The sequence below is a fragment of the Schistocerca nitens genome, chromosome 6 (genome assembly GCF_023898315.1).
Source record: "Schistocerca nitens isolate TAMUIC-IGC-003100 chromosome 6, iqSchNite1.1, whole genome shotgun sequence".
Lineage (NCBI taxonomy): Eukaryota > Metazoa > Arthropoda > Insecta > Orthoptera > Acrididae > Schistocerca > Schistocerca nitens.
This window is the reverse complement of record NC_064619.1, coordinates 256,445,335-256,468,809: the sequence shown is the minus strand read 5'-3', so window position 1 is coordinate 256,468,809 and position 23,475 is coordinate 256,445,335. Positions and strand designations below refer to the sequence as shown.

At 44.0% G+C, this 23,475-nt stretch overlaps 1 protein-coding gene across 3 annotated transcripts in view; it reads left to right on the top strand.

The window, feature by feature from the left end:
• LOC126263647 (pro-resilin-like) overlaps window positions 1–23,475 on the top strand; it is a 209,052-nt gene that overhangs the window by 124,086 nt on the left and 61,491 nt on the right. The window contains exon 3 of one of the 3 annotated variants that reach the window (XM_049960746.1): window positions 7,804–8,252. The exons of the other annotated variants lie outside the window; for them this stretch is intronic. Within the exon in view, the coding sequence (XP_049816703.1) occupies window positions 7,804–8,085 (282 nt within the window). The 3' untranslated portion in view covers window positions 8,086–8,252. Of the gene's footprint in view, window positions 1–7,803; window positions 8,253–23,475 lie in introns of those variants that run through there. 3 annotated transcript variants of the gene reach the window in all.

Here is a 23,475-nt window from a genome sequence, read left to right as displayed (position 1 = left end):
GCAGCCTTCACGAAGCCATAGACCCAAATTGTCAATAAGGCACGGTTCAGTCTGGTGGTGGCTCTATAACGATTTAACTGGGTCCTCTGGTCGAAATGAACCTGTAATTGACTGGATATGGTTATCTTTGGACACTTGGAGACCATTTGCAGCTATTCATGGACGTCTTGTTCACAAACAACAATGGAATTTTTGTGGACGACTATGCACCATGTCACCAGACCACAATTGTTAGCAATTGGTTTGAAGAACATTATGGGCAACTCGACCGGATGATTTGAGCACCCAGAGCTCCAGACATGAATCCCATCGATCGTGTATGGGACATAATCGAGAGGCCAGTTCGTGCACAAAAGCCTGGATCGACAACGCCTTCACACTTACGGACGGCTCTGGAGGCAGAATGACTCAATGATTCGCCGGTGCCCTTCCACCGAGTTGTTGAGTGTTTGCCACGTCTAGTTCGTGCACTATTCTGTGCGAAAGGAGGGCACGACCCGATATTAGAAGCTATCCCATGACTATGTTGTTGTTGTTGTGGTCTTCAGTCTAGAGACTGGTTTGATGCAGCTCTGTGTGCTACTCTATCTTGTGCAAGCTTTATCATCTCAGAGTAACTACTGCAACTTACATCCTTCTGAATCTGTTTAGTACATTCATGCCTTGGTCTCCCTCTAAGATTTTTACCCACCACACTTCCCTCCAATACTAAATTGATGATCCCTTGATGCCTCAGAACGTGTCCTACAAACAGATCCCCTCTTCTAGTCAAGTTGTGCCATAAATTCCTCTTCTCATTCTCACTGTATATACAACTAAATAAAAATAATATTTTTATGGCTGCATGCTGGCCATTTACATTTCTTTAACTGATTAATTATCCCTATCCAGGATACCCTCTATGGTATGGAAGGTATTGTTAAGGAGAAAACTCTTTAATCAACGTTTAACATGTCTTTTGCTATCAGTCATACGTTTTATTCTCATGAGTAGATCGCCAAAGTGTTTTAAAGCTACATATTTCACCTCTTTATGTGTCATTGTTAGTCAGTAATGGGTAATTCACGTCATTTTTCTTTGCAGTGTTGTACTTGTCAATATCTCTCTTACTCTCAAACTTGGGCGGACTGATGAGAAATTTCATAAGTGCTTAAATGAACTGTCAGACTTTGGTTCATATTGAGATCTTCCTAAAGAGGTACAGGAGTTGGACGAAAATATGGAAACTGTGCAAAAAGCTTATGTGAACATAAATTCAGATACTAGAAAAGCCAGCAGGTAGCGCTGTTGTATTTGACCACGAATGACACTTACTTAAATATTATATGGACATCATGTACTGAAAACTCAATAATTTGTTAACTGAAAACATGAATATACCGTCATGAAACTGGTCATATTTAATAAATCATTTTGACGCAGCTCTTGTGGTTTTCATAATTTTAAACTGCTTTTAATTCACTAAACATCTTCTATAAGTCTTCTTTAGTGTACTTTTTTACGTTCTTTTCTCAACTATTTGCACAAATTGTATCTTTTGTTTTTATAAAATAATTATTAAAAGCCGGCCGAAGTGGCCGTGCGGTTAAAGGCGCTGTAGTCTGGAACCGCAGGACCGCTACGGTCGGAAGTTCGAATCCGGCCTCGGGCATGGATGTTTGTGATGTCCTTAGGTTAGTTAGGTTTCACTAGTTCTAAGTTCTAGGGGACTAATGACCTCAGCAGTTGAGTCCCATAGTGCTCAGAGCCCTTTGAACCATTTGAACATTTATTAAAAATATCTCCTATTCATGAACACTTTTCGCAGTGCTCCCGTTCCCTTTAACACAAGGAACGCCATCTTCTACGCCTTCTTCCCTTGTCTCTCTTTTAACAGTATGCCACATTGGCCATTTTTATTTTCTGATCAATTAGTTTTTGACAAAACCTGCATAACCTTTTACATTTTATACAACTTTTCTTGGCATATCATAGTACTAATTATAATAAGAAACTATTTCTAGGTCTTTACTTGCCCTGGCTATTTAGTACAAGGCCTTTTTTCGTCGGGAGCGGGTTCTGATAACAGTACTGATCCGAGATTTCCTTAGTTACTTGACATCATTATATGTAATAATTTATTGAGTGAAAGTACTTTTAAAGCGGATACAAACTAATTAAGAAATATATTGAATGCAGAATTAGCATTAGCTGAAATTGAAACGTCACCACAGTTAATGTTTTACAAACTTTCTTTACAATGAATAGTTTTGTCACTAATGAGCCTCCATGGTTTGCTGAAGTGTTTCCAAACTGTAGAGGGAGCTAAGTTATATGTTGTGACTAACTGGGTTGCACGACCTGACAATCCATTTACCAATAGAAATGCATGCGCCTCTATAACTTCTTATTGTTGAATGATTACTTTAACCATAAGGAACAACTTGGTAGAGAAATTTATGACTGATAGCAAACAATAAGTGTCAAAAGCACCTATAGATCAATTTTCCTGTCATACTCATTCAAGAAATATATATTCGATCATGAAAAATTTTTTGCTTTCTTTCTGTTAGACAGAAAACACAATAACTCACCCAAATTTTTCATGGAAGTTTTCTAATTATCCAGGGGGGGCCTTTGTACTATAAGAAAGAGAAATACTACATTTCAAAAGAGGAATATATCCTGATATATATAGAATTTCCTTATTTCTACATTGTTTGTATTTATATCCAGTTTTTATGATTGTGAAAACTTCTCGTTTATCCATTTAGGATACATATTAATACGCAGCTAACCAATAACAACTTGTATTAAGATTTTGTGTCCTGGGGTTATATGGTGTTCAGACAGCCAATGACATCAGTTTTTTCCAGCTGCTCAGATCTTGTAAATAAACTAATAATTGATTTACTCTGTTTTTATTCCCTAATATTCTGCCTAAGCAAACATGAGGGAAGACAGGAAAGTAATGCATATTTATTTGATTACCAGAATCCTTAGTAGGCAAAGGAAAGAAAATGGAGTTACAATTGGATTCGCTTCTTTTACCTACTTTTCTAAATAGTTACCAGCGTTCTCAACACCTTTGTCCCATGGTGATTTCACTTTCAATATGCTCTGTTCGTGGAAGTCCGTTTGCTTAGAGTACAGACATCTGCAAACATCTGAATTCACAACCACATCTGCCGCAAAGCGTTGGAAGGCGTGGGGATTTCTTCGTGGAAGCGAATAGATGAGAGTTCAACGGTGCAAAGTCCTCACTGTACGGTGGATGCTGTAGCACCTGTCACCAAAACTGGACGAGTTTTTCACGGACACGAGCGGCAACGTGATGATGAGCATTGTCATGAAGAGTTTTGATACTGTCAGCATTAATTTTGTGGTGTTTGTAATGAAGGGCATGAAGCAAGTTTAATGTGGGCTGCAGCATTCACAGTGGTACCTTGTAAAGCGAAGTCCACCAATAACACACCATGAACGTCCCAGAACACTATCACAAGCATTTTTCTAGCGGACTGAGTCACTTTGAACTATTTTCGTACTGGCGACCCAACATGTTTCTACTCTGTAGAGGGCTGTTAGGTTTTGGCGTGGTAAGCGTGGTAAGCCCATGACTCATCACCAGTGACGATTCCTTGCAGAAAGCCACGCCCTTCTGCGTCGTAATGCTTTAAGTTACTCCAGCTTGTCATCATTCGCTGGCCTTTATAGTTGTCTGTTAGGTTCTTAGGCACACAGCGATCACTGACTTCACGACATTTTAACGTGTCATGAACACTGTCGTAAACCGAACCGTAGGAAACGTTGAACTGTTGCGCTGAGGTACCTCAGTGGCTCAGACATTCTGTGGGCTGGAACATTTATCTAACCCCCCTCCCCCCACCATCCCCGGAACGTGGCGAATCACTAAGGTTCGCACGGCCCTCTTGTAAGAGTGCACACCGCCAGGGGACATTGCTAAGGTCTGTACAGTCGACCTCATACAAGCTACGCGTATCTCTGTGAATTTCATTCAGTTTATGACCTTGGACCCACAAATATCGAACTACCCTCCATTGCTCGTCACAAGCTGACGAGAGTAACATGCGTGCCTTGTTTGTTTCATTGTTCATGCTTTTCTCACTTGAGTTGTTCATGAAATTAACATAGCGTCTGTAGCGCGAACTTCAAACTATATCGTCTTGAAATTTTAACGCTGTAGCTGCAGTACCAGGGGAGAAAAAGAATTATGCATTAGTTTCCGATCCTCCCTCGTAGATTTCACTTTGTCCTTTATTACTCTAAGGTAAACTGAGAGTGTCTATCAATTTACTTTCTACATCTACTTGCACACTCCCCAAGTCACGGTGTGTGGGCCAGGGTATCTTGTACCACTATCAGTCTTTTAGCTCCCTAATTCATTAGGAAATGGAGCGAGAGGAAATGACTATCCACACGTTTGCTTGTATAATATCTACGCTGCCTTAACGAGAAATGTACTACATCACCCAGCATCAAGCGCTTCTTATATTTCCATATCACAAGTAGAAACCTGTTCGCCTACAGGGAATTATTGCGTAAATGTTAGCTTCCAGTTAGCTTTCTTTTACGTTATGTAGATATGTGAAGCATAATAGTCACCTGGGAAAAGACAATAAAAGATTACGAGTTTCCCAAGCAGAAGCCGCCAGCAACCGCAGACAGCTATTGGAATTAGACAGATGCATACGGGCGCGGCAGAGTAGGGTTTCGTCGTTGCTGACAAGGTCGGGCAGTGCGCTGACGTAACAGCAGGGACTCCGACACTCCTCTCAAACTGGAGCAGCTGGTCGCAGCCCCTGGAGAGGGCCGGCTCGTCCATGGAGCTTGCGTATAAATACCGGACGCCGAACTGCTGGGGCCACTCGCAGTCCAGCCTCTGTCTCCTACGCAACATGGAGGTAAGCCAGCCGCGGAGAGAGGCCGTCGCACAGACACTGATCGTTATATGCTTCTCCCACTGTCAGTATCTGAGGAGGATTCGTAGGGCACATGACCGACATTTTAGTACGGATCACACACTGTATACGTTGTCATATTTTGGCGGTCATACACACATGCTTGTCTTATCCGATGGGTAAGGATATTGGGTAACTTTATAATCAGCTTCCTGATTCTGTTTTTTATTTATAATCTGCTCTAAACAGAAGCAGAATTTTTTTATTTGTTTGTTCTGCCATAGTCAGGTCCAAAGGCGCCCTGTTACATCTGACCATGTGAACTACGTATTTTATATAGCGACATATATGCTACAAAATGACTTTTATTCAATAATGGTTACAGCACTTAGAAACACCTATAATATAAATTGTGGAGAAGCAATAGCTATAATAGAAAAACCAGAGTTGATTTAGTCCTAATAATATCAAAGACAGTTTAGTTGCGTAGATTTAAGCTGAAAGCAACAGAGGTCAGAGAAGGAAGCTGGAGAAGGAAGGAAAGAGGAACGTTATAGAACACAGGTAATCGAGAGAAGAGCGAAAGAATGTGGGGTCATTCACTGAGAACTGAAAAGAGAAAGAAGTGAAACTGCCTTACTGTTTGAAAGACATTGACTGATATTAAGTGCTGATTTCTTAAACGCAACTGGACGTTCAATTGGGCGCAAGATGGATGATAGCCTGTTCTAGTTGCAGACGCATTTCCCAATGTTTTTCTGTTTTGAATGAGCATAGCCAGTATATTAGATTAGTGAGAACGTCTCTTGCGCTTTTGGTGATATGAGAAGTACTTGATCTATGACTTTAGGTACTGTAGGTCAGGCATCATAGTGACTTAACTTGCCTAGCTGCAACCATCTCAGGCGGCCGGGAGGCCGAGCAGTTCTAGGCGCTACAGTCTGGAACCGCGCGACCTCTACAGTCGCAGGTTCGAATCCTGCCTCGGGCATGGATGTGTATGATGTCCTTAGTTAGTTACGTTTAAGTAGTTATAAGTTCTAAGGGACTGATGACGTCAGAAATTAAGTCCCATAGTGCTCAGAGCCATTTCAGCCATTTTATATGTCGTAGACCGTTCTAATGACACAAGAGACACGAACCAATTTTGTCATTTCGAAGGTGTACGTCGTCCTGTCAGCGCTTGCTCTGTGCGTCGCCTCGGAGCCGCCAGTCGACCGGTCGTACCTGCCTCCCAGCTCTGAGTACGGACCTCCCTCGGCCTCCTCTCTCAGCTCTCAGTACGCCGCCCCAGCAGCCAACGGCCTCAGCTCTGAGTACGGAGCTCCATCAGCCAACGGCCTCAGCTCACAGTACAGTGCGCCTTCACTAACGGGCGCTGCTTTTGGTCGCTCAGGCGCTTCCATCCAGGCTCCAGCAGCTCGCGTCTCCTCCAGATTTGGAAGCACCTCCTCCAGGATGCTTGGATCTGGCAGGAGGCTCGGCGGTGCTGTCTCCACTCGCTATGGCGCTCCTTCGGCGGTTGGCCGTGCAGCTGGCTTTGGAGGACTCGGCCTGTCCACACAGTATGGCGCCCCTTCTTACTCTGGTGACGCGCTTTCCACTCAGTACGGTGCGCCCTCTGGTAACGCCGGTGGACTTTCTCCAATGTATGGAGTGCCCGGATATGGCTACGGTCGCTCTGGAGCCCAGGAGGATCCACTTGCCGTAAGATTCAGCCTCTGTTTTCCTAAAACGTTTCGTACTAAACAAGACGTCTGCTACAGTGACCTGATAAGTTTACATAGCTTAAATGACAATAAGTAACTAGTAGTGTAATCCACAGCATCTACATTTTTATTATCATCTGATTCAAGAATTACCTTTGTGAAGTTTCTGTGGTCCCGTGCAATTTTCTTCCAGTCAGGGGTCTGTATTACGTATCAGTACTTGACACAAATGTAGAAACAAAAAAGATAAAGTAATTGCCTGAAAATTTGTTGCCAATATTCCCGTATGAGACAGTTAACGTTGCTATCATTCACATTGGTAAATATATCCAAACAGATATTTATCGAAGTTAAAATATTATTATTAAATGGAATATCTGCAAACATTCACATTCGAAAGAAATTAATATTTAAGAAGGGAACCTACTGTGGTGGACTCAGCACTCTCTCTATAATTCATAATTTAAAGAGGAATTCTACCATTCTTTTATATGATTCGTTTTGAATATGGAGAACTTTGTTTTCAGTTCTTTCACAAAGTTTTATCTATAGAAGAAAGAAAAATTTTTGGGTAAAGTAAAGTGCCCAACATGGTAGAAATTTACATAATTGAAAATCGTATGGGAAGATTGACATCCATAGAGTTGTAAAAACTTTTAGTGCTGTGCATATTAGGGTTAAATATTTGGTGCTGGAAGTGGATATAACATAAATCCATTTGCCACAGTTACTACCATAATCCATTTACTCTGCCATTGAGGGTAAATTTAAGTAATGTTACTGTCGACTGTTGGAAATGCTGCAGAATTAACGAGTACTTTAAATTTACTGAAAAGATGTGTTTGAATTAGTTAGTAATTGTGGCACCCATATTAGAATACCGTAAGTATACATACATGAAATAATTCAGTGAATTAATATAAATAGCCGGCAAGTGTGGCCGAGCGGTTCTAGGCGCTTCAGACTGGAACCGCGCGACCACTACGGTCGCAGGTTCGAATCCTGCCTCGGGCATGGATGTGTGTGATGTCCTTAGGATAGTTAGGTTTAAGTAGTTCTAAGTTCTAGGGGACTGCTGACCTCTGATGTTAAGTCCCATAGTCCTCAGAGCCATTTGAACCAATTAAAATAAATATACCTGTTAATCATCTATTAAAGTGGAAAAGAACCAAAGCAAAACTATTTTTTCCCACCAGGAGCCGGCCAACTACGAGTTCAGCTACTCGGTGCAGGACGGCGAGACTCTGAGCGACTTTGGACAAGAGGAGTCCAGGCAGGGGGAGAGCGCCCAGGGCCAGTACCGCGTGCTGCTGCCCGACGGCCGCAAGCAGATCGTCTCCTACCAGGCGGACGAGGGCGGCTACAGGCCCACCATAGAGTACCAGGACACCGGACTCACCGCCTACTCCGCCGGCGGATACGGCTATGGCAGGGGGCGCGCCGGAGCTGGAGCTAGAAATGGCGGATACCACTACTGACCGACAGATAGACTGTTCTGAACACGCAGGAAACGATTCTTCCATCGGAAATAGAAATTAAAAATGTAGTGAAGTTAAGTTATGTATATATGTAGTTATTTATCAAGAATGAATGTTATTCTTGTGTATGTATGAGAGTCTGGTGCCTCGTGCTCCCCTAGACAAGTCATATTTCATTTTCTATGTGTTGTTAAATAAATAGAGAAATTTATACATACTGTTATGAGTTTTTTTTTCTGTGTTCCATCCTTAAGTCAACTCTACATTCAGACCGAGTGGATACACTGAAAGTGAAAGACATTTCGTGATGCATAGCTTTATACTAAAAAAGTTACTAAAACTCCAGACATTCTCCTTTCTGAATACTTTGTTTTACTTTACTAAATATTAAGTCTGCTAATGAAGGTGAGTTTCGCAATGTTATGAATTTAAGAATTTAACATTATATACAATTTTCATAGTTTAAAATATCTATATTTACGTATAGTGTATTTAATCTTGCTTCTAAAATCATTGTTCGTTCAAATGGCTCTGAGCAGTATGGGACTTAACATCTGAGGTCATCAGTCCCCTCATTGTTCGTTCATACTTAGTCAAGGAATTCGAAAACATACAATCTGAGGCAGTTCGCAGTTGTATTAAAGTTGTGAGGTTAAAGTAAATTACGCTCGACAGCTACAAGATAATTCAGTACTTCAAATTAAAAGCACTCCACCAGTGTCCATTACCTTAGTATTCTGGCATTAGCGTCGTTTCTAGTATTCTGGCATTAGTGTCATTTCTACTATACTGTCTCTTATGTTATAGGACACTAAACAGGTGTGTCAGTTTCGACATCTGAATACCAGCAAAGTTCAAAAGTACGCCTCCAAATTCCACCACTTTAGTACTCTAGTGTCCATTATGCTATACTGTGAACTATGTAATAACAATCTACACATTTTACCATTCCTGGTATCCAAATACAGGCAGAGATTAAAAGTACCTTGCCAGTTTCCACTACTTTGCAGGTACATGATAAAACAGAAATCCAGACTGCCTCCACTAGATATCACCACTTTAGTACTCTAATACTAGTGTTTTCCGTGGTATATTGTTTAATATGCTGTAATAGTCTAAACAGTTAAAGCAATCCTGGCATCCAAATACATGCAGAAAGTGATTTATGATTTCTCAGTACTTCAAGATTTTAGAGCGTCGAGTGATATTAATTTGTATGCTCATTTCTTATTATTTTCTACAGAAATTCAAAATAGGTCTGTAATGTAACTCAAAAACATTCTCCTTTTTTTGCACCTCTCAGTGAAGGCGTGTTTTTTGTCCTCCACGATTTTCACAGTTATTAGTGGCGTAAACATTATTTTATACATCGTAAATGCTTCTGACACGAATAAATAAATAAATAGGCAAAACAGTGCGACACGTGGCACAGAGTTAAAAGATTTAATAAGCTTAATTAATTTAAAACACAAACCATATCAGGTGCAAAAATTATTTACCATTTACAACCCTGCCTGCATATATTTCGCTGGGGACGCCAGTAACTTGACAGTTACCAGCTGTAGAGCAGATGCTTTGTCTCGCAAGGATAAACAGTATCAATGTGATAAACGTACAACACATATGTCCCAATGACCAGCGCCTGAGGATGATGTCGATGATAAAACAGTTTTATAATTACAATATTAAATACCAGATAATAAAACTGCTGTTAGGAGACATGGCAACCACTGCAGGAAATAGTTATTACTTTAATTAATAAAATACAACATTTTTAAACGGTGTTGCTGTCTCGGTAATACTGATGAGAATAAAGATGTCACCTAAAGTTATAGTTATACTATTTATGGATAGTTACTTGTAATCTACGTAAAATGCTTGGTAATCGTTATGACGTGGAACGTGCCGACAGAACAAACATAGAACACTTTGTAACCTCCCAACAGTTAAATTTCGTAACCTACCAATAATAAAATGTGACTAACTTCTCAATAAAATTGTGACTCACTTATAAACTGTCAATAACTGTCTGTAAATTTAAACTGGTAAATTTTGGACGTCAACAGTGCTGCGTCATGGCCCTGAAACATCATACTGAATAAATTGAAAATTCTTAGCTCAATAAGGTCGCCGTATGACGCATATATATCTGCTCCTATAAGGAATTACTCAAACTACATTTGCAACTGGCTAGTAATTTCACTTCTTTTGCCTGGGATTGGATTGATGGTGTCACCTGGGTTGCAGCTGATTCCGCCCATAAGACGGCAACGGGACGTCAAACAGCTAAGTTCTCACGTATCCTTGACAAACCATCTCTGCAGGTTCCGTGCAAGACTGTCATCAATTTGAGTGGCATGGTGTTGAGTGATGATGCGGTCTCGGTTTTGCAGAGAGGTCTCAACTTCGCTCCACCCCCAAGTTCACCCCGGTCGCAGAAATTGTTAGAGCTGTTGAACAGGTTGCAGCTCGACTTCCGCCTGAATCAGCTGAGGAAATACGTCGTGAAACTTGTCGTGCGTTGACGAAATCCAAGCCGATGAAGTCAAATATCACCAGTAAAGAGAGGGCGGCCATTCGTGATCTGAGGGAGCGCTTTGAAATTGTTGTCTTACCGGCGGACAAAGGCAGTGCTACAGTTGTTGCCTCCCATAAGGACTACACTGATAAGATGCAGAGCCTGCTAAATGACGATTCCTACCGGAAGATCAGCGTTGACCCTACAAAGAAGGTGGACAACAAGACGAGGTCGCTTCTCAAGGACGCAGATTTACCGGAGGGTGACGCTAAGAAATTGTTACCCCAAGGTCCGGTACCGTCTAGACTCTAGACTATATGGACTCTCGAAGGTTCACAAAGAGGGGGTACCATTACACCCCATTGTCAGCAACATCAGGGCACCTACATATTTGTTGGCCAAATACCTGACGGGAATATTAAGTCCTTATGTGGGTAAATGCCCTCATCAAATCCGTAATTCTGCGGCTTTTGTGAAACGCCTTGATAGCTTCAGGCTGGATGAGTCAGATATCATTGTGAGTTTTTACGTCGTTTCCTTGTTTACGAGGGTACCCCTGCGAGAGTCACTAGAATTGATTAGCCAAAAGTTTGACGAGAAGACCACTGTACTTTTTAGGCATGTCTTGACTTCCACGTATTTTCTTTTTAATGGAGAATACTACGAACAAACGGAGGGAGTCGCCATGGGTAGCCCACTCTCACCGGTGGTAGCGAATTTGTACATGGAGAACTTCGAGGAGGAAGCCCTGTCGTCATCCGAATGGAAACCTACTTGCTTTTTCTGTTACGTGGACGACACGTTCGTCATCTTGCCACATGGTATGGATAAACTCCTTGACTTCCTTACACATCTAAACTCCATACACCTCAACATCAAATTCACTATGGAGACTGAAACGGAGGGTAAATTACCTTTCCTTGACGTCTTGGTGAAGAGAAGGGCTGACGGCACCCTAGGTCATGGGGTGTATCGGAAGACAACGCACACTGATCTGTATTTGCACGTAGATAGCTGCCACCACCCTTCACAGAGGAATGGGGTACTTAAAACTCTAGTACATAGGGTGCGCACTATCTCTGACGCAGAGAGTCTACCCCAGGAATTGGAACATCTGAGACCTGTATTTCGAAAAAAAAAAAAAAAAATGGGTACCCAGAGTGGCAGATTCAACGTGCTCTCCGCCCAACCACTACAGCACAACCTGTGGAGACGGATGAAATCACGAGGGAGGAGGTAGGCACTGCGTTTATTCCATATACAGGCGCACTCTCGGGGAAAATCGCCCGCATTTTGAAGAAACACGGGGTCGGAACTGTGTTTTGTCCTCCGAATAAAACTCGTGCACTGGTGGGGAGCGCCAAAGATGACCTCGGTTTGAGGAAGGCCGGCGTGTACCAGATTCCGTGTCAAATGTGGCAAGTCGTATATTGGTCAGACGATGCGTACCGTCGAGGATCGATGCCGTGAACACCGGAGGCACACTCGACTGATGTATTCGAGCAAGTCGGCGGTTGCTGAACATTGTTTGTCGGAAAATCACGCTATGGACTATCAACGCACGAGGATTCTGGTACAGACGTCGAGATACTGGGACAGCGTTGTTAGAGAGGCCATCGAAATTCGCACCAATGACGACCTCATAAACCGTGACTGTGGCTATAATCTTAGCAAGGCTTGGGAACCAGCGATTGGGTTAATCAAGAGTAAATCGAGCAAACGTATAATTGTGACGACCACGGCGGACAGAGCCATCACTCCGACGTCATCGCAGACGCCGTCGCAATCTGTTCCACCGCGCGACCATGGCGCGGGGCGCGGACGGCGGAGGGAGCGCGCCGCGGGCGGAGGGTATTTAAATCGGCCGCCGCCGCGACCGAACCCAGTTCCCTCTGAGGAGCCATAGCGTACGGGTCTCCGTGCCGGCACGTTCACAGGAGCTCAGTCCGTCAGTTCACCTGATGACGGCGACATGTATGATCGCCGAAATATTGTGCCCGTTGGACACTGCAGACCGGCAGTACACCCGTGGATATTTTGATTATAAAATACGCCGGGAGAAACTCAAGAATCACATGTGTAGTTCTGTCTGACAGCCTGCAATATTCGCCTCGTATTCTGAAAGAAAAATAATTCGTTAAGACTGCTATTATACAGTGTGTATAGTATACTCTTGTTAATGCTTGTTAATTCTGATCCAGTTACTCTTCATGACAAAGTATTGCATTTTCTTTCGTTCATTCCGACGGTGAAATTTCTATTTCATAGTAAACCACTGTGGTTGTATAATTTATTTCTTTTACGTGGTATTGCTTTCTGAAAATGATGAATAAGGATTAATATCTTGCATTTAAATCATATACCCATTAAATGAAAACTTGTTTCTAGTGATATAACTAAGCATACAGCATAGCATGACAGAAAACGTATTAGGTCAAAAACATAAACAGTTTTTAAGTGCAAAAATGTACACATAATATCATAATGTAGTAGCAAAAAAATGTAGAATAGTCATGATATTGTGGTATCATAAGGCAAAAATGTCAAAGTCAACTGGTGTTTGTTCCATCTTAAAGATTTCATAGTGCATACAGAGAAAATTCTGCTTTCAAAACGAAAACCATTATATATACATAAAAATGAAAAATGTGCAGAGTCTGATATATAACGACAAGAAAAGCGACCTGCTAACCATACCTTGATGGGCAGTTGTCAAGAAAAAATATAATCATCATCAGTAAGTGGTCATATAAATATCTGGAAATGGTATTACAGTGTGATAAATCATGAAGTATGTTCATTCAATAAAGGGTTTAATATTGGAAATATGGTGATTGCCCTTGCTTTTTCTGGTTCTCAAAGTTTCTATGTGTACTACATTGGGGTGAGGAATGCTTCGTATTCTATATGGACCTGCGTATAGAGGCTCAAATTTACTACATTTACTTTTTACTCTGTTGGATTAATAATATGTCCGTACTAATATCTTCTGTCCAATGTGAAAGTCACGGCGTGTACAAACCTGTTTTTGCTGTCTTCTCCGCCACTCTGCGGCACGTTTGATGTTGCTGAGCGCAATGTCAATTATTTCATGGTGGCGTAGTCGACGAGATCTAAGAAAATATACTAATTCTTTAATTTTGTTGGGTGGTTCAACATTTTTAAATATAACAGTCGCAGATAGCACAGTAGATTCATTTGATATGGAGTTAATTACATCCTGGAATGAGAGTATGTGTGTTTCCCAATCAATATGTCTTTTATGGCAGTATATTCTACATAGTTTACCAATTTCTTTCATTAGTCGTTCACAAGGGTTCGAAGAAACGTGGTACCTGGATATATAGATCGGAGAAATGTTTCTAGCTCGTGACATACGTATCCATATTACAGATCGAAATTGGGGTCCATTGTCGGGAATTACTTCCAATACATGCCATACATGAAACTGAAAATGTTTTACAAATGCATTCGAAATAGATTTAGCAGCAGCTTTGCGTAACGGAGTGAAGGTAACAAATTTCGAAGTGAGCTCAACAGCGACAAAGATATAACAAACATGGTTCTGAGCACTATGGGACTTAACATCTGAGGTCATCAGTCCCCTAGATTTAGAAGTAGTTAAACCTAACTAACCTAAGGACATCACACACAACTATGCCCGAGGCAGGATTCGAACCTGCGACCGTAGCAGCAGCGCGGTTCCGAACTAAAGCGCCTAGAACCGCTCGGCTACAACTGCCGGCTACGACCGTAGAGGTCGCGCGGTTTCAGACTGAAGCGCCTAGAACCGCTCGGCCACTCCGGCCGGCGATGTAACAAAAACCTCTATTAGTTCTGGGAATCGGTCCAAAAATATCTACAGCGGCCCTATGTCTCAATTTAATCGGTACAATGGAATGTAACGAAGGAATATGTGAATTCGTGTCTGATTCAGCTTTCTGGCAGATTTTACATGACGCTAAAACTCGTCGAATGAGTTTCTCCATGTTGGCAAAATAACAGTTGTGCCTCAGTATAAGAAAACATTTTCTGTCTCTGTAATTTGAGTTACTTAAATGAGTGTACCAAATTAATTTGTTAACAAGCTCGTCAGGAATAGATAATAACCAGTTGTTGCTGTCAGGGTGAGAGCGTCGAAACAGAATGTTCTTGCGTAAAGTATAATGGTTTCTAATGGTAACCTTATTCCTATCTTGCCAAAGGTGTTTAATTTCTTTCCATATGTTGTCTTTGCTCTGCTCTTGTGCCATGTCTCGTAATGACGACGAAATGAAATTTTCAAATGTAACTCTTTGAATGTACATGAAGCTAGAATTTGCTTGGCAGAAGTCCGTTGCGATGTATTGCTGATTGTTGTTGAGAGAACGGGATAGTGCGTCTGCTACAATATTTTGTGTACCGCGAATGTGAACAATTGTAAAATTAAATTCTTGTAAATAAAGTTTGCTCTGTTTAACTTGAAATTCATACATAAAACCGGATATAGTACCAGTGATGTTGTCAAAAACTGGAGCTTGCTGTAAAATAATATTGCGTAGTCGAGTACGTTCGTCGTCAGCGAAAGGCAAAGGTCCTGAGTTCGAGTCTCGGCCCAGCACACAGTTTTAATCTGTCAGGAAGTTTTATATCAGCGCACACTCCGCTGCAGAGTGAAAATCTCATTCTGGAAACATCCCCGAGGCTGTGGCTAAGCCATGTCTCCGCAGTATCCTTTGTTTCAGGAGTGATAGTTCTGCAATGTTCGCAGGAGAGCTTCCGTAAAGTTTGGAAGGTAGGAGGCGAGGTACTTGCACAAATAAGGCTGTGAGGACGGGGCGTGAGTCGTGCTTGGGTAGCTCAGTTGGTTGAGCACTTGTCCGCGAAAGGCAAAGGTTCCGATGATGATGATGATTATTATTATTAGTGTTTTAGGGCGCACAACAGCGAGGTTATCAGCGCCCGTTCCCAAAAGTTCAATTCAGAGCCGAATTGTGAGAGAATTGATATTGTTCAAAGTGCAAGATGGGACACAGCACATCAAAACATGGAGATAAAACTAAAAATAAAATAGCAGTACAAACAGGGAAAAATAATTAACGGTGGCTGAGTGACCACTTACAAATAATGGGTGACCAAACCACTGGACAGCACATTAAGACGTCAATCCCAATAGTTTGGGAAGAAGGCCAGACATCACACAAAAACGTAAAACTCTAGCAACACTCGCCTCATTATTAGTTAAAAGAGAGGGTAGGTCTGGTGGGAAACGGAAATCGTCCCTCAAACCCGCAAATAAAACACACTCAGTTAAAATATGTCGTATCGACAGCTGTGTCCCACATGTCTGACACGTTGGTGGCTCCTCACGACGTAACAGAAAACCATGTGTCAAAGGACAATGTCCTATTCGAAGCCGTGTAAGGGCTACTTCCTCAGCGCGTCGGTGGCGGAAGGAGGTGAGCCACGGTCGGACAGAATCCTTCACCGCTCGCAACTTATTATCCCTCACGTCCAGCCACTGAGCCTCCCACCAACGCATGACCTTCCGAGTCACGAAAGACGTAATGGCCTGCAGGGGGACGGAACAGCGAGCAGGAGGTGGGATGGAGCAAGCCTCCTTGGCAGCCGCATCTGCAAGTTCATTGCCAGGAATCCCTATGTGCCCTGGAACCCAGCAGAAAATTACATCCTTACCCTGCTGTTGCAAGAGCAGGAGTGCGTCCTGCACCTCTTGCACCATCCGATCTGCTGGGTACATCTGTTCAAGAGCGTGTAGAGCACTTTGGGAATCGGAGCAGATGATGAATTTCGTGCCACGATGTCGGCGAATATGCTCTAATGCTTGCAGAATGGCAAACAGTTCTGCATAGTAAACGGAGAACTGCTCTGGGAGCCCTATCCGATGGACAGTATCGGGAAACACAGCAGAGCAGCCCATAAAATCCCCCTGTTTAGACCCATCCGTGTAAACAGTAATAAAATTGGAATGGCGTTCTAGAATCTCAGTAAGTTTAATTTTAAAAAGGTGGTCCGGGGTACAATACTTCCTGTAAGCAGCCAGATCAAGAAGTAATCTTGGCCTTTGTAGTCGCCAGGGAGATCCCCTACTCCATCCCTGGTGGAGTACCTTAATGCCCTCCAGGTGTACTAACTCGAGACTCTCCTTCGCACGGATGCCAAACGGCTTTGTTGCCTTCGGACGGTGGCGGAAGAGACGTTCCAGCGCCGGCTGGGAAAAAGTGTTGGACGCCAATGAAAGAGGAGTGGACTTGGCCCTGTACGCGTGCCGTACTACGAGGAGAAGACGCCGAATGGACAGCGGAGGCTCTCCCGCCTCGACACACAGACTAGCAACCGGACTCGTGCGATAAGCCCCCGTTGAAAGCCTAATACCCTCATGGTGAATCACGTCCAACATTTTGAGGTAGGAAGGTCTGGCAGAGCCATAAGCTTGACATCCGTATTCCAGTCGAGGTCGCACAAAGGCCTTATAAAGTTGGAGCAGACGTGCCCTGTCAGCGCCCCAGGATCTATGACTGACGCATTTAAGGACGTTTAATGCCTTGAAACAGCGGACCTTTAGATCCTTTAAGTGTGGCAACCATGTGAGCTTCTCATCAAAAATAAGCCCGAGATATTTCACTTTTCCCATAAAGGGGAGAACAGTGTCTCCTAGTTTTAAAACAGGGAGATTAAAAAGAGAACGGGAACGGTTAAAATCTACACAAACGGTCTTCTCCAAAGAGAATTTAAAGCCCGTGGTCTTAGACCATTCCTCCAATCGCACGAGTGTCAGCTGTAATTGTCGTGCAGCAGCTGTGAAGGAGGAAGACGCACAGAAAATGGAGAAATCGTCCACGAACAAGGAGCACTGCACGGGCCGTCGTACTGTGGACGCAATACTATTGATGGCAATTGCGAAAGCTGTCACACTGAGGACACTTCCTTGAGGGACACCGTTCTCCTGCTTAAAACGGTCAGACAGGACATTCCCAACATTATACCTAAAATATCTGTCCGACAGAAAGGATCGGATGAGTGTGGGTAAACGCCCACGGAAACCCCACTCATAAAGCTGCCGCAAAATGGTATGCCTCCAGGTAATATCGTACGCCTTCTCCAGGTCGAAGAAAACCCCGATAAGGTGTTGCTTACGTAGGAAAGCATCTTGTATCGCTGTTTCGAGTAGGAGCAGGTTATCGAGGGTGGAATGATAACTCCTGAACCCACACTGGCAGCGGGTAAGTAAGGATCTGGATTCGAGAACCCACACCAGGCGCCGATTGACCATACGCTCAAATGTCTTTCCGACGCAGCTCGTGAGACTAATGCTACGGTAGCTACTGGGTTCGGTCCGATCCTTCCCTGGTTTTAAAAGGGGAATTAAAATCGATTCTTTCCACGAACTAGGAAAGTCGCCTGTCTTCCAAATTTCATTAAAAAGTTGAAGGAGGACTTCCTTCGACCGCAGATCCAACTGCTGCAGCATGCTATACGATATCAGGTCTGGACCAGGTGCGGTATCCCGAGATACGGACAGAGCAGAGTCCAACTCCCACAAAGAGAAAGGCTGGTTGTATTCCTCAGCGTTCTTTGAACGGAAATCAAAACCAGCCCTCTCCTGTGTACCCCGATAGCGCAGAAATTCTGGGTCCTGGCTAGAATCGGCCGTAATAGTTTGAAAAGATTCTGCCAACGCCCGGGAGATGTCTCTTGGAGATGTTAGGAGACACCCCCGCTCACGTATAGCTGCTATTGGCGGTCGAGAGTATCGCCTTGAGATCCTCCTAATGGCTTCCCATACTTTGCTTGAAGATGTGAACCTATTGATGGAGTTCAGGAACTCACGCCAAGACCTCCGTTTACTCTCCCTAACGATTTGTCTCGCCCGCGCCCGTGCTATCCGGAAAGTTGTCAGATGCGCAGCAGTGGGGCACCAACGGAATCTTCTCAAAGCCGCCCGTCTATCTGATGGCGGTACGACAGTCGTCATTCCACCAAGGGACAGGCTGCCTCACAGGTGTTCCCTTTGACTTTGGTATGGATACATCAGCGGCATGGTGCATCACCGCCGTAATGTGATCCACCCAATCCTGGACGCCTTCACACCGTCCAAAAACAGCCAACTGCCGGTAGAGCGTCCAGTTTCCCTTCCGGAACAACCATTTCGGCGGCTGGGCGACACGACCCATTTCAACTGGCAGATGAAGCCAGATAGGAAAATGGTCGCTGCCATGAAGGTCGTCGTCTACGACCCACTGAACAATGTCCACAAGCACAGGCGAACAAATAGAGAGGTCTATGGCAGAAGACGAACCTGAAGCGGTGCTAAAATGCGTGGCCTGACCTGTGTTCAGCAGTATGATGTCGGAAGTCCTGATCAACTGCTCAATCATCTGGCCTCTGGGGCAGGTTTTGTTGGAACCCCATAATGCATTATGAGCATTAAAGTCTCCTAAAATGAGAAAGGGTCGGGGCAGCTGATCAATGAGCCGTGCGAGGGCTTCGCTGTCAATGCGCTCAGCGGGTGGTAGATACAGGGAGCACACTGTGACATCAACCTGGGCCAGGATCCGAGCTGCAACCGCTTGTAGCGTTGTGGTTAAGGTCACAGGTGAGGAGTGGAACGTGTCCTTAATGAACACGGCCACCCCACCCTGAGCCCTATTACCAGTCAGGTCGTCTTTCCTGTACACGCGATATCCTGGAAGTACAGGCGTGTCAGCCTCTTTAAAATGTGTTTCTTGCAAGGAGATGCAAAAGGGGTTTGCCTGTACTAACAGCCGCAATTCTGCAAAGCGAGGTCTGACTCCATTCAGATTCCACTGAAGTATGGAAGCCATATCAGCGTTTCGGTTTAGATTTCCCCCTGTCTTTGCGCCGCGCTGGTGAGGCACTTGTAGAGCGAGTGGCAGCAGAGGGGCTGCCAGGTTCTGGGGAAGAGGTATCAAAATCCATGACGATTTCCTCCTCATCAGTCAGGGATGCCAGGACGACATCCGATGGCGCCTTTGGCAGGTGTGACGTCAAACGCCGTGCCCCTTTCCCCGGTCCCGTTTTCTTTGTGGAAGTCGGGGATGGGGGAAGTGGAGAGGCACTCTGTTTCTGGAGGGCCTTCGAAGGCTTCACTGGAGCTGTCTCAGCAATAGCGGTTGGTGCAGGCGGAGCAGCCTGAATAGCTATATCGTTAGTGGGAGCGCTCTGGCAGGTACAAACGCAGGTACAGGTATTGGTGGAGGATACTGCGACGCTGGACATGGTCTGCGTCGAAGCGTCTACTTGCGACGCACGATTGTGCACCAAGGAGGCATAGGATGTGGCAAAGACAGGGGGTTTTGTAGCCCTATACTCTTTCTTGGCTTCCACATAAGGTAGCCTCTTTGTCACCTTGATCTCCTGAATTTTTCGTTCTTCCGCAAAGACGGGGCAGTCTCTGCTCCAGACGTGATGGCTCCCAGAGCAGTTGACACACAGCGCTGGAGATGTGCAGTTGGTCCCAGCTTCATGAGCTGCCTTGCCACATATACCGCAGGTTGGTTCACCCCCACAACTCATTGTCGTATGGCCAAATCGCTGACATTTGAAACAGCGCATAGGGTTAGGTATATAAGGCCGAACCCTAAGTCGGAGGAAACCAGCCAGAACGTATTCAGGTAAGACAGGCGAATTGAAAGTCACAATGAAGGTGGCAGATTTCTCAATAACTCCATTATTCCTACGTGTCCTTTGTTCCACGTCTACAATCCCCTGTGTTGCCCATTCTTGCTTCAGCTCGTCGACATCGATATCCATTAAATCACGGCAGGTGACAACGCCTTTACTGGAGTTGAGGGAATTGTGCAACTCGACAGTAATATCATACTCGCCTTACTTGGTTGACTTTCGAAGCAGCTCCACTTGCTTTGCCCTAGTAGTCTCAACTAACAGGGTACCATTCCTCAGGCGTTTGATAGATTTCAGCGTACCTGCGAGTCCTTCTAAACCTTTATGTATGTAGAAAGGAGACACTTTTTCAAATGAGCCCTCCTTCCTCTTAATCACGATGAAAACATTCTCATTTATGACTCCATGAGCCCCGTTACTCTTTTCTATCTGCATATCCGGAGGACTAGCCTCCCTCATGCGCTTGACTGATTGCGAAGTTGGTGAAGGGAAATACGTGGTTGCCATGTGCGTCCCACGAGCAGCTAGGGAACTAAAGGTCCGCTCAGACAGAGCCCCGCGTGCCTGAGTAAGCCTTATACACCTGAGGTGCGGCAGGTGCCCCAGAGGTTGCCCGCTTGCGACTGTTCCACCTCAACAGCCATGCATCTCATAGGCGCGGAGCACACCGGAAGATTGAGGGTTTTTTATAGAGGTCGGCCTTCCTCGCAATCCAGGCGGTCAAGCCAAGATTACCATTCCCCGCAGCATACAACATTCCACCGCCGCGCCATACGGTGGTCGCTGAAGCACGTCCGGGGGTTACGGTGACAGGAGACGGGCGGCGCCGACCAGTCCCCAGCTCAGGACCCCGGGGTCGCAAAGGTTCCGAGTTCGAGTCTCGGTCCGACACACAGTTTTAATTTGCCAGAAAGTTTCAAGTTTCATTAAGTTGTTTGAAATTGTTCCGTGTTTTTCATTCGACTGTTTGAGATTTTCATTAAGGTGTATTAAATTGTTGTCTTTGCCTTTCTTTAAGTTGAAGCAATACTGCAATAACTTGATCCATGCCAAAAATTAGCGACTCTATTCACTGTACTGGCGATGGTGTATATACATTTGTCACGTTTTGTGTAACCATTTGGTCATTGTCTTATTCTTGAAAAGATTTTCCAGTCGGATGTGCGCTGTTGGTCACTACATCGTAATCAAATAAGTCTGACGTATTTTCACTACATTGTTCATTTTCATTAGAGACATTGATCTGTTCACTGTGTAAATTTTGCAAATCAGTAGCGTCAAACTGGGCAGCGTTCATTGTAGCGGAACGTGCTGCGTCATCAATTGTCGTTAAATTTAGTGTGGTCACAATTGAATTTGTTTGTTCATCTTTCGAAATAAAATCATTACTTGTGGTCGGCACGCACTGATTGTAATTGGAGGATTCTCATTAAGACACTGAGTGTCGCTAGTATTATCAGTCAAATTATTGAGGTCGGCTTTTTCGCTCATTGCACATCGCGATGTACTGTTAGCAGTTTTTCGCGGCATTTTCACAAATCGAAGTTAAGTGCAAAATCAGACAAAGACAAAGCAAAAAAGTGGATCAAACACAATAACAACAAAGAACAATAAATTGTCGATGATCTGTGAAAGAAAGAATGACAAGTTACTAAATGCGTTGCGCCAGATGAAAACTACATTTAACATTCGCTAAATAAGAGCAGATAAATAACTTCTCAGAAATTCCCCAAAATACGATCCTGGCCGGTTGTCGCCAAGTGTAACCTCCGAACAGATAAATTTCGTAACCTACCAATAATAAAATGTGGCTAATTTCTCAATAAAATTGTGAGTTACTTATAACCTGTCGATAGTGGACTGTCAATTTAAACTGGTAAATTTTCGACGTCAGCAGTGCTGCGTCATGGCCCTGAAAGATCATACTGAATAAATTGAAAATTCTTGCCTCAATAGGGCGCCGGATAACGCATACTTATCTGCTCCTATAAGAAATTTTTCTGGCACAGCCCAGTGCAATGCTGGCCGATAGATTCGTCATATATAAAAAGAAACAACTGATTTTTTTACAATAATCGGGATGACCATGGATTGAAGAAATCAGTAAATTCTTTAAATTGAGATGAATGATTGTCAAAAGTTAATTTTTATAAGAAAGATTATTATTAAGAGATTTTTTAAAAACATTTACAAGGGAGTTGATATAACAATAGTACATATGCGCGAGGCTGCTTTTACCTTATACTACATCGCTCAGGCACCGCCATCGCTCCCCACGATCGGCCCAGCCAACTCGATACACCAGACTGCTAGCTAGCACTTACTCCCACTGCCACACAGCTACTCCTGCAGCCAACACTGCTCTCTGGTCTGAGATTCTCTTATAGCTTACATATCACAGGCAGCGCGTGAGCAATCCATCGAAATTACATCTGCTCGAGTGCGCTAGCAAAAAATTCCTTAGTCATGTGCCTCTTACAATTTACAGTGAAGTGACGAAAGTCATGTGGTAGTGATATGCACGTATACAAATGGCGGTAGTCTCGAGTACATAAAGTATAAAAGGGAAGAGAATTGGCGGAGCGTCATTTGTACTCAGGTGAGTCAAGTGAAAAGTTTTCTGATGTTTTTATGGCCGTACGTCGGGATTTAACAGTCTTTGAACGCAGAGTGAGTTCAGGAGCAAGACACTTGGGACTCTATATTTCGGAAATCGTTGGGAAAGTCAATATTCCGAGATCGACAGTGTTAAAAATATGCCGAGATTACCAGATTTCGGGCAGTGCCTCTCACCATGAAAAGTGCCATGGCCAGCAGCCTTCACTTAACAGCCGAGAGCAGTTGCGTTTGAGAGTCAGTGCTAACGGACAGGCAGCACTGCGTGAAATGGCCGCAAAAATCAATGTGGGACGTACGATGAACGTGCCCGTTAGGACCGCGCGGGAAAATATGGCGTTATGGGCTGTGGTACCTGGTGATCGACGCGAATGTCTTTGCTAAAAGCACGACTTCGCCTGCAGGGCCCCTCCTGAGCTCGTGATCATATCGGTTGAAAACTATATCGCTGGAAAACTCTGTACTGGCCAGATGAGCACCAATTTCGGCTGCTAAGAAAAGCTGATGGCATTGTTTGAGTGTGACGCAGCTTTCACGAAGCCACAGACCAAAGTTGTCAACAAGGCACGGTTCAATCTGGTGGTGGCTCTATAACGAATTAACTGGGTCCT